Source organism: Strongylocentrotus purpuratus, unplaced genomic scaffold, assembly GCF_000002235.5.
Source record: "Strongylocentrotus purpuratus isolate Spur 01 unplaced genomic scaffold, Spur_5.0 spur5_scaffold_17, whole genome shotgun sequence".
Taxonomy (NCBI): Eukaryota; Metazoa; Echinodermata; class Echinoidea; order Camarodonta; family Strongylocentrotidae; genus Strongylocentrotus; species Strongylocentrotus purpuratus.
This window is the reverse complement of record NW_022145602.1, coordinates 3,436,751-3,451,515: the sequence shown is the minus strand read 5'-3', so window position 1 is coordinate 3,451,515 and position 14,765 is coordinate 3,436,751. Positions and strand designations below refer to the sequence as shown.

Genomic DNA, 14,765 nt, shown 5'->3' with positions numbered 1-14,765 from the left:
AGTACCAGGGGTACATGAGAATTTAGTTGTTAACGGATTAAAGGGATCCGGTAACTTTGTCGCAGATTCTGAAACAAAATCCTGGATTTAGCTTTAATATGCTGTAATGATAATTATAAACCTTTATGTCAGTCAGGAACTCCATGACTTTTACAAGTCGATCGCCTGTCTGATTATCAAGATATTTATGATAGGAATTACAAATTTTGAAAACCGTTTGCCAAACGGTTTCCATAACACTACAGTTTATTGGGGAAAACGAGTATGGTAAAACCGGTCACTCAAAGATTTTTACTTTTTTGAGGCACTTCTTGATCATTTTGAAGCGCAATTTTTTTAGGGGTTCAATATTACACCATATCACAGACACTGATAACACGTAGGGCCGTGCATCTCAGATTTAACATTGTTAAACGATGCCTTTAACAACAGTGAATTCTCTTCTCCTACCTGTTGTTGCACTTGCTGTGATGGCAGCACTCTTCTGCAACGAATCCCCACTGCCGCTCACACTCCTAATATCAAAGACATACTCTGTATCGGCTAACAAGCTATCTATATCAACGCTGAATTGATCCCTTGGTATGGTCATGGCAGTCGAATCTGTCGAGTCAGCTGAGGGGTAGAAGGTGACTTCGTAAAACTCAAAATCATTTGTGGCGGCGGTCCATGTGACCCTGATGCTCTCTGCGCTGAGTGGTGCTGCAGCAGCGTTCATAGGTGGAGACGGCACTAGGATAAAAATAAAAGACATCACATTAATAATAGCAAGCTGTACTATTGGATGGTACCTCCATAAGGCTTTCCAGTGGTGCTGTACAGAAATAAATCCTGGACATTTTTCAATTTATTTTAATTTATTATCTAATTTCATAAAAATACAAAAGATATAATATATAATAAAATTGAGCAAGGGAAATCGCATTGAAACGCCAGTGGCTTGTAATAAAACACAGTGATTTCTCTTACAAAGATAGTAATAAACAAAATAAATACAGAATAAAAACAAAGCACAAAACAAGACGAAAATCATTATCACATTTCAAAGATTCAAGAAGTAAATAAAGAAACTTATTTCAAAATAATATATATTTGTAAATTTAGACACATTTGAAATGTGGTGTTGGTGGAGAATGCTAGATAACAAATGGCTACCTAGAGCACGAGCAAATTAGAGATTGATAAGTTACAACTCTGCTGTTCCTTGAAGGCTATAGCTGTGAAACAGAGACTTTGCTTCGGTGGACACATTGCAAAATTGAAGGGTATGAAGCATTTCTTGTGTTTTCAATTTCATTCTTACAACATCTCTACAGAAGAAATATTACATGTATCTTTAACAAAGAAACTTTCATTAAAAAAAGGAGTACACTCTTTGATATATCTTTACCTACAAGATCTCTAACACATGATATTATTACAGAAGATAATTTCAGAGAGGGAGAAGTTTAAGTTCTAGAACGACTTATAACAGATGAGATTTATCGTGTTACCTCTTATATGTCTACTTTATACAATGACATTGAGTGATTTCAAGTTGGGTGTTTAGAGCTGGTATTAGTGTTTAATAAACACTAACACCAGCTACACCGAAATGGAAATCAGCTAGTGTTAAGACTTTTTACAAAGTTGTCGTCTGCTGAATCGACCTTTATGGCTGGTGTGATTATTTTACGTACAAATGTCCTATTCATTAACACTAGCCCCTAGGGATTTAGCAAATGTTGATTTCCAGTTTGGTGTTAGTGTTGTACCGCACAACAGTCTACGCACCAACGACGCTAAATTATTAGCTCGATTTAAGAGCTCTTGACTGCTCTAAACACTAACACTAACACTAACACCCAACTTGAAATCACTCATTGTTAGTTTGGAGCTAGAGGGGTATCATATTGTTTTACACACATCTAGCTTCAACAGACGATATCATTCCGGAAGAAATTTTCAGAGGGAGAAAATCATCCCTCTGACTCTAGTATGACTTACAAGTTCTCTGACTAACACGGATTGTGTCTTCGCTTTGATCGTTGCTTCTGACGATGAGCTCATAATTTCTTCCTGGAACCAGGTCTGTGTACCTGAACGACAGGATGGTGGTGGTCGATGATGACGACTGGACCAGGCCTTGGAAGTCCTCTCCAATTTCCTGGCCTACTTCAATGAACTGCGCCAGGTAGTCGACACCTTCTTTCTTGCGCCAGGTGACGGAGATGGTAGTGCTGTCATAGCCAGTCACGAGCAAGATAGCTTCTGGGAATGGAGCTGAGGGAAGAAAGAAAAAAAATGTTTAAATATCATTCATTCATTCATGAAGTGCCGTCCCAGGCCAGAGTTGGTGGCTTCGCACATCAATGGGCTTTGATCATAAGATCTTATTCTAATTAATCTCTCAATAACAGAGACCAGTCTTGCTTGATGTTGTGAAATCTAGTGATTCCTTGTTCACTTCTTTCATGTTTCCCTTCTATAGTTCTTTCACGTTATATGGGACTGTAATGGCAGTTATTATGATGGTATATGTATTGGAAATCTGTATAGCAGCCCTTAAAGTGTAACAATCGCCAAAAGACGTTTTTCTCTCTATTTTAGGGGTTCCATGTCACTTTACTTAACTCAACATATGAGCTATAAAGAGAAGGTTGAGTTCTGGGAAGGGGTGAAAATAATTTGTGAGCGTTATCATTGTATTATGCAAGTGTGGAAGAACATCAGATAAAAAATGTTCCCTGAAGAGCATGACTCTTCAAATGCCTTTTGAAGAGTGACCGCCCAGTTCCCGTAGGCAAAGATTTAAAATGAGCTTACCAGTTCTGCCCAGTGCTTCAGTCGGGTCACTCGTAGATGAAAATCCCTCTCCAGCTGAGATGGTTCGCACCTCCACAGTGTAATTCACCTCTGGGAGAAGGTTATCAAGCAGTAGCTCTGTAGTAGAACTATCAACGACCTCTGACATGGTGGTCAAGACCTGATCAGCCGGGCGGACACTAACCTCGTATCCGCTGAGGGAACCAGCAGGAGGTGCTTCCCACTCCGCGAGCAAGGAAGAATAGGGCACCGATGTAAGTTCTACTGACACGCTTCCTGGAGGGTTTGGGTCTGAAAAGCAATAATAATTATATTATTTGTAACATTCCTATTATTATGATTATAATATTATAATAAAAATGATGGTGGTCGTAATGGTGATGATGCTGATGTATTAATGATAACTATAATATCAATAATAATAATGTATAAATACTTATGAATAATAAATGATATCAGTACTACTGCAACTAATACTCCTACTACTACTACTGCCACTACTTCTACCTCTACTATTACTACTACAACTTCTTTTACTACTTCTACCACTACTGCCACTACGACTACTTCTTTTACTACTACTACTACTATTACTACTGTTACTACTACTACAACTACTAACAACAATGTAATTCTATCTTATATGTATCTTTTATAAGGGACCCAAAGTTTGAATAATTTACATTTGCATATCAAATATTGTTGTTCATTAAATGCCTTCAGATGGGAAATATTAATGATATTAGAGCATTATAATACTTTATAATTAGACCTTACTATTACTTTTGTTTAGGTTTTTCATGTATTTGCTCTCTCCTGTTTCCTCTGTTTGAATGAACATAGACATGCACAGTACATTAAATGTACTTAATGTTGAATGAAATGAAACAATAACTTGACTAATACATAAAATGGCATTGGTTGTTATCCTGGTTGATCTAGAGCAGTGGTCTTGAAACTCAAAACCAAGTGATACGCTGGTGTCATTTGGTAAGGGATTAGAATCTAATCTTCATTACCCAGTCCTGCATAAGGGACTTAAAATAGCTGGTCCCCTGATTGCTTTAATACTTAATCCCGTCTGTACTAGTTTGGCCAAGAGGGATTAGATCACCCAGCGTGGTCACTGACAGGTGGTTGTCTCATCAACTCAGCCCTCAATTAGCATAAGAAAAAGAGGATCATGGGGAACCAACAGGCACCGCTTAGGCATTGTTTTCTATAAAGAGGGAGCAAGTAGCTGCAAGTAGTGCAGTGGGGCTTTAACACAATGCTTTCTTAGCAGTCAAGTAAACTAAACCATCATCACCCCAAATATAACCAACTGTAAATCATAAAAAGAAAATATACCTGTTCTGACTTGAATGGTGGCCAAATCTCCTTGTGTACCAGGCACAGTTAAAACAAGCGTGTATAACTGACCCGGCGTGAGTTCGTCAAACTCTCCTTCGACATTTGGAAGTACGTGGGGATTTGCGGACTGTAAATCTGTGCCTATGTTCAGCTGAACAATATACTGGAGGACACTGGGCACTTCACTCAATGTATAGGTGATGGTGTCGGTTGTGATCCTGCGCAAGATGATCTCTCCTGGCTGCGCTGGCACTGAGGTGAAGGAGAAGTTGAATTTGAATTTAAATGAAGAGAGTAGTATTATTATAAAGCAATATTCACATGTACAAGTGCATCTCCATTTTTCACCGAACACTGCAAGACGTAGAAAGGTAAATTCAGATATCCAGGACTAAAAAGAGTCATGTTCGCGAGTTCCTAAATATTCACTTTATTTCATGACCTACATCACGAACTGAAATATATGAATTAATGAAGAGGCAAAGGCTGATTACTATTCAAGAGCTTGGCTATACATTCAAACGTTAAACTATAGTCACAAAAGAAGGACGCTTTCAAATCCTTCCACTAATATATTGTTGGACAAGATTGCATGACCATGAAATACAACGTTTTGGTTTGACATTTAATAGGAAGTTAATTCTAATCTATTGAATGGTATTTTGCAAATTCAGGGCAGTCAGTTTTAGTTCCTATTGTGCAACTAGCTTTACAAATATTTACCATAAAATAACTTGTTCGATTCATGTACCAATTTAAATTCTTTGTCACATTGTCCTTTTTACTTTTAAGATATACTGTGAGAAAAAAAAAGCTCCATAATAAAAGTGAACTTCTGGAAGAAAAAAAAAAAATTATTCCAGAGTTTTGGTAGAGCATGTTGCTGTCTAGTAAACAAAGTGTAGAGGTGTTGCAGTCCGGTGGATAAGTCCCAAGGTACAAGGTTCAAATCCCTGTTGCAGTACTAAAGTCATTTGGCAAGACATTCATCTAAGTTTACCAAACTCCACCCAGGTGAGGTAAATGGGTGCCCGGCAGGAATTAATTTCTTAAAATGCTCAAGCGCTGTAAAGGCAACCGTCGGAAAGCCGGAGTAATAATAATGGAGCGCCAGGATTGGCAATGTGCTAGGCATGAGCGCTACATAAGTCTCCAATATTATTATAATTATTATTAGAGCATGTGAATTTTTATGGAATTTAACACCCTCACAAGGGTTTAAAGCATGTGTCAATAGGTCCTATCGGCTTACATGTTTCGAACGTTCCGTTTACGGCTTCACTGATGCTCGGCATGTTATCCACTCCTGCCACAGCTCTAACAAACACAGTGTACACCTTCTGGGGTAGAAGAGTAACAATGTCCAGAGACAGAGTTCCCCTAGCGTCTACTCTAGAAACGGCCGGAGTGGTACCATCGGGAGGAGAATACGTTACTTCGTAAAAGCTGATAGGTCCAGGAGAGGCGAGCCAAGCGACTGGAATCACGGTGGATGTGGGGCTTCCGAAAATAGAAGACGGAGCGATGGGTCCTAAAGGGATGAGAACATATTAGCACTTGATTATTAGACCCCCTCATTCACCTATTCAACATGTGTCTTACTAAAGTGACAGGTGTCACTATCGTTGTACAGTTAAACCTGTCTATGGCGGCCACCCAAGGGAAACACAAAAAGTGTTTTTTGTAGACAGGTTCCTTTAGAACATGTTTCAATGAGAAACCACTTTCAAGGAAAACATTTTTTTTATATAACCAGCATTCTTCCCCCCTTTTTCAAGCATTAGCATTCATTATATTTGTTTTACCAAATCAATGCACAGAGAAAACTCAGTATTGTAAATGTCATGAATCTGTGTGATATCAAAATGTATTTGATGCTCTCTGCAGTTGTAGAGAGGCAACTCAGTTTAATATATACCAACATTATCATTCCTTAAAAAGATTTTAGTTATGCAAAAGATATGAGAAGTGTAAATTTTTGCAAATGCACAGAGGCATCTCACTTTCTGTAAACTTTATTGATCCATTTAAAATCCCACTATAATTCCGCATTATATCAAAGCTTCATATTCCATACCAGTAGGTCTAAAGAGAAGCTACTCACTTGTGCGGACATTGACAGTCCTTTGCATAATGGTGTTAGTTAATTCCGTGATCCGTATCGTGTAAAGCGTTCCGGGTACCAAGCCATCGAATGTCTTCTTGACTACAGCTCCGGTGACGAAAGAATTGGATCCTACTTGAGCTGGTGTTCCTGCAAGGTAGATGGCTTCAACGAATCCGCGCCTGTTACTGGTGGCGTAGAAGATGGTGATGCTGTCTGTCGTGGTCTCTTGAACAACGATCTCGTCATCAGGCACGTCATCTACACACAGTCAAGGACAGGGATATAACTCTTTAAATGCAAAACAATTATATCTTCCTGTGCCATACTGTATACTTTATTATGGGATACATGGTATTAATTTCCTAATCCAATGGAAGCGCATAGAGATGTTATTTCATAATGTATTATGCGCTCTACAAGAACTGAATATTATTATTATTATACATGCACATATACATGGTACATGAATCAAAGCCTTCAAGATATTTAACTGTTTCCATTGCAAGATTAATCTTTATTTGTGTTAAAAGGATTGTCATGGAGCAAGTAAAGACCAGAAATGATTAATCCTGTAAAGCTGATGTGTTTCCTAATGCAATTTTTCTGTCAATTGGTGCCAACTGTTTTGAGCAAAACTGCATCTGAGGCAAACAACCAATTGTGCAGAGAGGATAAGAAAGCAACTGAAGTGTTAAAAAGAGAGTTAAAGACCAAATTTGGATATAAGGAAAGAGATATTGTGCATGTAAACATAAGCAGGAAAAACTCAAGAAAATTTCACATTTTTATCATTTCAAACTGGTACAGACTTTAATAGATACCGGTAATGAAATTTGATTCCTTTATTTGGCTGCATGTACTGTATCAAGCCTGATGACAGCTATTGATGCTCACTGTGCTAAATTCTTCTGCAAATTAATCTAGAAAGACAACTAATTGTAAAATCTCTCACAAACTGTGAATTCTGCGTTCCACCCAAGAGTTGAATAGGTACTGGAAGGAAGGAATTTCTTAAATGCTGTGATCACCCAAATCAGTAGCCTAGCTAGGGCTGGGGTAATATTCCAGTGACTTGAGCACCCCAGCGTGGTGGACAAGAGTGTTATAATCCAATATTACATATTATACAACTCACTCCCAGATCCAAATCAAATGATTGGTCATGCGTGGTCACGTGTGATTGATTTACTGAGCCTATTGCACGCTTTTTCATGTTTTCATTCGTACATTATATGATCTATCCGCTCTCATTGACGCTGTGTGTATCTATCGCTCTCAGCCTAACGGCTTCGTGCAATAGAGACACACAGCCTGCTCAACTCGAGTGCGGATAGATCGTATTATGAACTCATGCGCATGCATCATTTGTTTAGTATCGTATCACATTTTATATTATAATATATTATTACTATTATAATATTATTATCATCATCATCATCATCAGCGGCAGCATCATTCTTATTATCTTACCTGTAACGATGCTACTCTCTAAAGGTTCATCACCCATCTGCTCTGCAAATTGGCCATCCATATCCAGGCAAGACGACACGGTTACTAGATACTCTTTGAGATAGACCAGTCCCTCAAGCTCGTAGACCAGTCTCTCATTGGGGTAGATGACACCGTTGAAAGAACAGGACATATCTGCGCACTTCACATCAACCTTGTACTGACTGACCTCCGACTCGGCTGCTACCCATTCGATAGAGAACGAGGTTGAGGTCTTGGAAACCTCCAGATTTGATGGCGATGCTGGGTCTGTGTAATGTATAGTAAACGAAAAAAGTTTACAATGACACAAGTAATTGTTTTATTTTGTATTAATTTATTCTCTCTGCTCTAACATCTTTTTTATCATTATCGCACAACTACTTCCCAATATCTAGCAAAGTGTTAGCCACGTCCCTCCCAGTCCACACGTCAGCCGACATGTCACACATCAATAAACTCATTTTCTTTTTTATCATTATCGCACAACTACTTCCCAATATCTAGCAAAGTGTTAGCCACGTCCCTCCCAGTCCACACGTCAGCCGACATGTCACACATCAATAAATGGTCCATGGTCTGAGGGCCCTCCAAGCATGCACTCACAGTCTGCTGAATGTGTGTCAATGTATCTGGGGGGGGGGGGGTTTCACAAAGATTCTGTGATGAACTTAGCACTAAGTTCGACTTATCAATTATGGAAAGCTGTTAGCATCCATGAAAATATTCTGTAAAAGATATTTTAAAAGTCATAAAATGTTGATTCAAATCATTCATATTTTCTATTATCAAGTAGATTTTTGTTTTTGATGTGGAATTTATACAAAGTCTGTGCAGGTAAACGTAACAAAGGCGAACATAAAAATGATCATCTTCACTTACTCGTTCTAACTTGAGTCACTAGGTTCTGCGATTGACTCAATGAGGTAATAGTGTAAGTAGTAGATGGGTTCAAACCGGTGAAAGTATGAACGGGCCTGTCACCAACATTCACGTTCCTTGCTTCATCATCCTGGGGTTCAATGTTCACTATGATATTGGTGTTTGTGTCTCTCCAGGCCACAGTAATTGAAGTTGAGTTGTAGTCCAACACGACAAAGGCGTCGGCAGCAATCGATACTGAAGATGAAAAAAGTAAATAAATAAATCGTAAATGAAAGAAGGTGTGTGGAACAATAAGAACACATTATTATTACTATGTTTTGATTTTTGAAGGCAGTACAAGAGGGTATCTTGAGGAGAACAGAAAGAGCAATGATATGAAAGATGTGTGGTGTGAAACTGTTCGATAGAAAAAACACAAGTGAGAACATGGAAAGATCAGGTCTGAAAGAAACTGTGGTGGAAGTGGTATAGAGAAGTAGATGTAGATGGATTGGTAATGTGTTGAGGAGGGAAGATGATGAACCAGTAAAAAGAGTGTCAGTATTCATTGCAATTCTTTGATTTTGTAGTACCAATCATCTCTTTAAAGCCCCACTGCACTAGTTTGACCAGGAGGGATTATATCTCCCTGCAAGGTCACTGACAGGTACTTATCTCATCAACTCAGCTCTCAACTAACATAAGAAAAAGAGGATCACGGGGGACCAACGGGCACCGCTTAGGCATTTTTTCTATATAGAGGGAGCAAGTAGCTACAAGTAGTGCAGTGGGGATTTAAAACTTACATCATCACACACTCCTAGCTTAATTTCTTCCCCAAAATTAGAAGATGTTGTATTGCCCTTTAGGTCAGAATTTTTTTTTTCCTTTTTTTTTCCCCTCCCTCTTTGGGCTGATATTTCTCAGTTTTGAATGCTTTAATATATATATTTTTGTATTTATTAAACACTTTTACTTTGTTTAAACGGTAAAAAAAAAAAAAAAAAAAATTAAAAGCCGACCGTACATTTCAAGATTTTTGGGTTGGTCACAAAGGACAATTCAACATTTTTTTTTTAAACTTCTAATGTAAAAACTCACATGTGGTGGTGTTTGTCCTCCTGGTAGGTTCACTGTAGGTTGTGTTGTGTTCTCCACTCACCGCAACGACCTGGAAGTCATACGAAACGTCCGGGGAGAGGCCTTCGACCTTCCATGTCCTCACATCTTGGTCCACCTCCGCCACATCAATGTACGTAATGCCCGCTGTGGGTTTGTAGCTGATGATGAAGCCGGTATACTCCCCACTCCCTGGAACCCATGTTAAAGTCACTGACACATAGTCAACAGTGGTAACAGCGAGGAGACCTGGACTTGAAGGCACTAGATAACAACACAAATCAAACATAACACAGGGGTGATAGTGAGCACTAACAACAACAACAAAAAATCCTCAACCACCCCACTTGAGTAAAAAAAAAAGAAGGAATCTGGGGAGAAAAGAAGAAAAAAAACCGGGAAAAAAAAAAATCAGGAAACCGATTTAAATCAGTTAATTATCAGGCCTGAAAACAACAACAGATCAGACAAATGAGTTGCTTATTAGCAGATTGGGATGAAAATGCATTAGAAAACAAAACAGGGTGGATTTTTGCGCTATATAAATATCCAATATTATTATTATTATTATTATTATAACAACAACAGATCAGACAAATTAGATGGTTGACGTTAGCAGACTGGAAGAGGTAACAATAATAGCGACTTACAGGTACGAACGAGGCCCGTTTCCTGCTGATCTCCTGGGAGAACAAAAACTGTGAGTTCGTAGAGACGTCCTGGGATAGCACCAGTAACATCAGACTGTCTGATGCTGAGGGTATCAAGCTTGGTGCCATCTGATGGACTGTAGGTGGTGATGTAGGTCACCTCTTCCATAATGGATGGACCCCACTGGAATCTAAAGCTGGTCGGAGTTCGGTTGATGATGACGATCTCTCCAGGAGCTGGGATTTCTAGAACGGTAAGAACAAGTAAAAACAGTCAGACACAAATATTGCATAATGAAGTTGAACTGTGGAGTGTGGAGAAGTGTCATAATCATAATCACAATGCTGAAAACACTATACTGTAAGCCATAAAAGCATTTTATTATCATTATTATTCCTCTTAAATATTTGTTCGATAATTTCACCCTCCACACAATGAGGTGAAAAAGGGAAGGAGGATATAGCAGAACTCAAAGAGGATAGAATGTTTATTTCCCCCATCATCAAACCGACAATAAGCCCGAAAGACTCATTTTGGAGTAGATAGGAGGAAAACCGAATTGTGTAAAAAATCTAAGAGACTGAAAGGTGTCATCTAAAACCAAAAAAGTTGCTCTTACAATTATCTCAAGAAACTGGGTTTACATGTTACATCCTTCGTATATAATAAGATTTTCATGAACTTGAATTGATTAAATTGAAGAGTGGCGTGAAAGGTGACATGATAATAGTATACCCCGGGTAGCCACTTCAGTTATGAAACTGCTCTTCCAGCGGGCCCTGCATAACATAATGTTATTACTACCCTTCTCCAATCCAATATGCTGAGCGCCTAGCTAGAAGCCAGAAGGTCCCATTGTTATAAGTCTTTGGTATGACTCGGTCGGGATCGAACCCACGACCTCCCGTTCATGAGGCGGGCGCTCTAACCACTGAGCCACCATGCCCGTCTATGGGATCTATGGGAAAATCCCAAGAGAATCAAAAGTGTCATCTGAAACCAAACAAATATAAATGCTCTTCTTACCTGTTAGCCCCTCCCTAGTAATCACATTGCTGCTCTGGGGGAAACCTCCATCATTAGCCTCGGTAACGAGGTAGATGTTGTAGGTGGTAGCCGTGTTTAGGTTATTGATGGTTGCAGTGGTGACATCGGGTGCAAATCGTCCAACCTCCGTCCTGATTCTATCCCCAATGCTATAGGACAAGATGTACTCATCGAAGACTCCTCCAGCCCTTGGTGGTGCCCACGCCACGTCGATGGATGTTGGGGTACTGTCGGCGACATCGAGATCCAGTGGAGGGTAGGGGGCTGTAGAGAAAGAAGGGAAGCATGCTAAGCTGAACATACATGTACATATGTAACACATTGCATGGGATACTGTAGATTACAGAGATCATCATTTGCTTCTCAACGTAGGGCCATGCATCTCAGATTTAACATTGTTAAACGATGCCTTTAAGATGACAATTCCTTATCGCACTAGGCTAGGGCACAGTGCCCTTACACAAGACATGTTAGTTGTAAAAGAGAAGTCTACTCTTGGTGAGTGACAACACCTGTTATAGGGGAAACACTCAAATGATGTCAAATTCTCCATGCAAACCGACTTACTATGGACCTTTAAGATCTATTATAGAGTTTCTATACTTATTGTGTTTTCAATTTAATTTTTTATAAACTTTGATCAAAGTAAACCCCCTTCATAGCAGAAGTTTCTATTCTCTTTGCTTTTTTTTAAACGAAATTAATTTACTTTGTTCAAAGTAAAAATCTGTTTCTTGCAGGATTTAAATGTGATCTTTCGACTTCAAGCAAAAAATACAAGGGCAGAATTTTATGGTATCTTTATGCACAACAAACAGGAGTGTTACCCGAGACTACGTCACAATCCAGTAACCAAATTTCTGACTTGGAGATTGGCATAGGTATAGTGATATCACACTCATAACTTTCTTCTTATTGGTTCAATTTATCTCAAACTTTTGCCATTCTGTTTCTCTCATTTTCCGCTTTAAATGAAATGGTTACAAAGGTTGGATCACCCTGCAAAGAGGCTTACATGTCCTGAATTGTTGATCTGGACCGGTGGCCGTTGTAGTCTGAACGTTTGCAGTATACAGACTTCCAGGTGTTAGCCCCTTCCTCACAGACAACGGTGTTTCTCCTTCCGGAACCGTTTCTGAAGAAGGGATGGGGTTCGCACCACTATCATCCACGGTGATGATGTACGTATCCTCTCCAAGAACTAAACCCCAAGTCAACTGGGCCTCGGTCTCGTTCACAAATCGCACAATGACTTGCAGTGGTAGGATAGGAGCTATATCAAATGAGGAAAAAACAAATTTTCAAGTTATCAGGGGTGATAGTGAGCACTAAAAAAATAAAACTTTTTTTTTTTCACTCAACCACGCCCCCCTTGAGTAAAAAAAAAGAAAAGAGGATTCGGGGGAGACAAAATGGAATCCAACACCATTCCCCCCATTTTGAGTAGGAAAATTGGGGGAAAATAGGGAAAAAATAGGGGGGAAATAGGGAAGAACAGAAAAGACAAGGAAAATTTGGGGGAAAATGGATAAAATCGGGAAGAAAAAAATAATCGGGTAAAAAAAAAAAAAAAAAAAAAAAATCTGGAAAAGAAAAAAAACAATTGGGAAGAAGAACAAAAATCAGGAATAAAAAAAAAGGGTAATTATCAGGCCTGAGTTGTTTCAATACAAGGTTAACTAGCAGATACAGGATATCTTTCATGAAAGATATCAGGAAGAATACAAATCAAATGTTTTCCATGTCCTTTCAATACAAGTTTTAAAAGCAGAGGCAGAGGTTAGTATGGTTAAAGCAAATCAGTAAAATGACGGTAGGTTGCAGTTGTTGGATAGAGTCTTCATGAAATAAAACAGATGTTTTAAGGTTACTCTAATACAATTTTAAAGGTAACGCAAAGTTTTGGGAAATTTTGAATATTGGGTGGATAGTAATTCATAAAATTGTTGATATATTTGGATGCCCCTGTGGATGTATTATAAGCAATAGAAAATGTAGCCTCTAAAACACTTCAGCTTTCGAGAAATTGAATAATAAAAAATACTGGTGCTCCTGGTAAATTTCAAATATTTCAAATAGTGCCTAAGCTTTTTGGTAGCTGCATACATGAAAATCTCAGAATATGCAGTTTTGATATATAATTTCCAAACAGAAATAGCAAATCGGTCGATTGTAGTCAAGAAACATTGTTTTAAAGCTAAAGGAATTTCAGTCTTGAGAGGGAGCTACACAACATAAAGAGATTATTATTTACAATTTCATCACTTTAGACTCAATTTCAACCTTGACAACGATCGTTGAATATTTTAAAATCGCATATGCTTCCCATGTATTCATTTGAACCAATTTCATGACCCCATACCAAACAAAACTTTGTATTGCCTTTAACAGCAGACACAATACACCATACCCATATATATATATTTCATTGCGTCTTAACTTTGTACATGGCAGAGGCACACAAATATGTATCATGATATTAAATTTGTTTGCGTAATGTTGTCATTATGATCGCTATCCTTATCATCATTATTATTCTCACTGCACAATAATGATTCTAGATTGTATACATACCTGTATTAAACATGACAGAGAATGGTGTGCTTGATGTAGCATCTTCACCGGTCCCAGACCACGTTACCACGGTAACTGTATATTGAGAATCAGGGAACAATCCTGACAGGGTAAGGGTGCGCGGTTCATCTGCCCGTACATCAGTGCGTCTTGGAGAATTGCCATCGGGAGGATCATACGCGACTTCGTAATACGACACAACCCCGGGGGCGCTATTCCAGTTGAGTGTGATGTTGGTTGATGTAGTGAGGGACGACGTCAACTGAGTGATAGCATTCGGCCCTGGAAACAATCAAGAATATTAGATAGCTTAGAAAGATACCGAGATGTGATTGGTTCAGGGCTCGTCATGTGATATCAATTGCGAGGATCGTAATTGTTATATTTTCCTGGCCGGTCACTTTCGATGGTTATGTTCACCAGCTGGTGAAATAAATAAATTTTTAATCATGTCGCCCTCTTGAGGAACGTATGTCACCAATTACACCAATACCAATGAGGGTCAATTTTTTTTTATCAATATATTTTTTTCTCCAATTTTTTCTTTCCCCTTGTAATTACCTTTTCCACATTTTTTTTTTACCCCTAAAATACCTTTTTTTTTCATAAGAATATTTTTGTTTTCCCCTTGAAATTTTTAAAAATTTTCTCAAATTATATCTAATATTTTTTTTCTCTCACAATTTTGTCTAAAATGTTGTTCATCTTCTGCCAATTCCGGCCAAAAAATTGACCCCCCTCCATCCCTAAATTTTTC

General features: G+C 38.6%; 1 protein-coding gene across 1 annotated transcript in view; it reads right to left on the bottom strand.

Annotated features, from left to right (window-relative positions):
* Nucleotides 1-14,765, bottom strand: part of LOC584110 — a 156,611-nt gene that overhangs the window by 90,792 nt on the left and 51,054 nt on the right. Inside the window, exons 40-52 of the mRNA XM_030988112.1 lie at nucleotides 14,009-14,290; nucleotides 12,450-12,707; nucleotides 11,414-11,698; nucleotides 10,387-10,632; nucleotides 9,719-10,000; nucleotides 8,636-8,872; nucleotides 7,736-8,023; nucleotides 6,263-6,523; nucleotides 5,411-5,689; nucleotides 4,156-4,410; nucleotides 2,806-3,096; nucleotides 1,987-2,262; nucleotides 451-732 (exon numbers count right to left, since the gene is read on the bottom strand). Coding sequence (XP_030843972.1) covers nucleotides 451-732; nucleotides 1,987-2,262; nucleotides 2,806-3,096; nucleotides 4,156-4,410; nucleotides 5,411-5,689; nucleotides 6,263-6,523; nucleotides 7,736-8,023; nucleotides 8,636-8,872; nucleotides 9,719-10,000; nucleotides 10,387-10,632; nucleotides 11,414-11,698; nucleotides 12,450-12,707; nucleotides 14,009-14,290 — 3,522 coding nt within the window. The remainder of the gene's footprint in view (nucleotides 1-450; nucleotides 733-1,986; nucleotides 2,263-2,805; nucleotides 3,097-4,155; nucleotides 4,411-5,410; nucleotides 5,690-6,262; nucleotides 6,524-7,735; nucleotides 8,024-8,635; nucleotides 8,873-9,718; nucleotides 10,001-10,386; nucleotides 10,633-11,413; nucleotides 11,699-12,449; nucleotides 12,708-14,008; nucleotides 14,291-14,765) is intronic.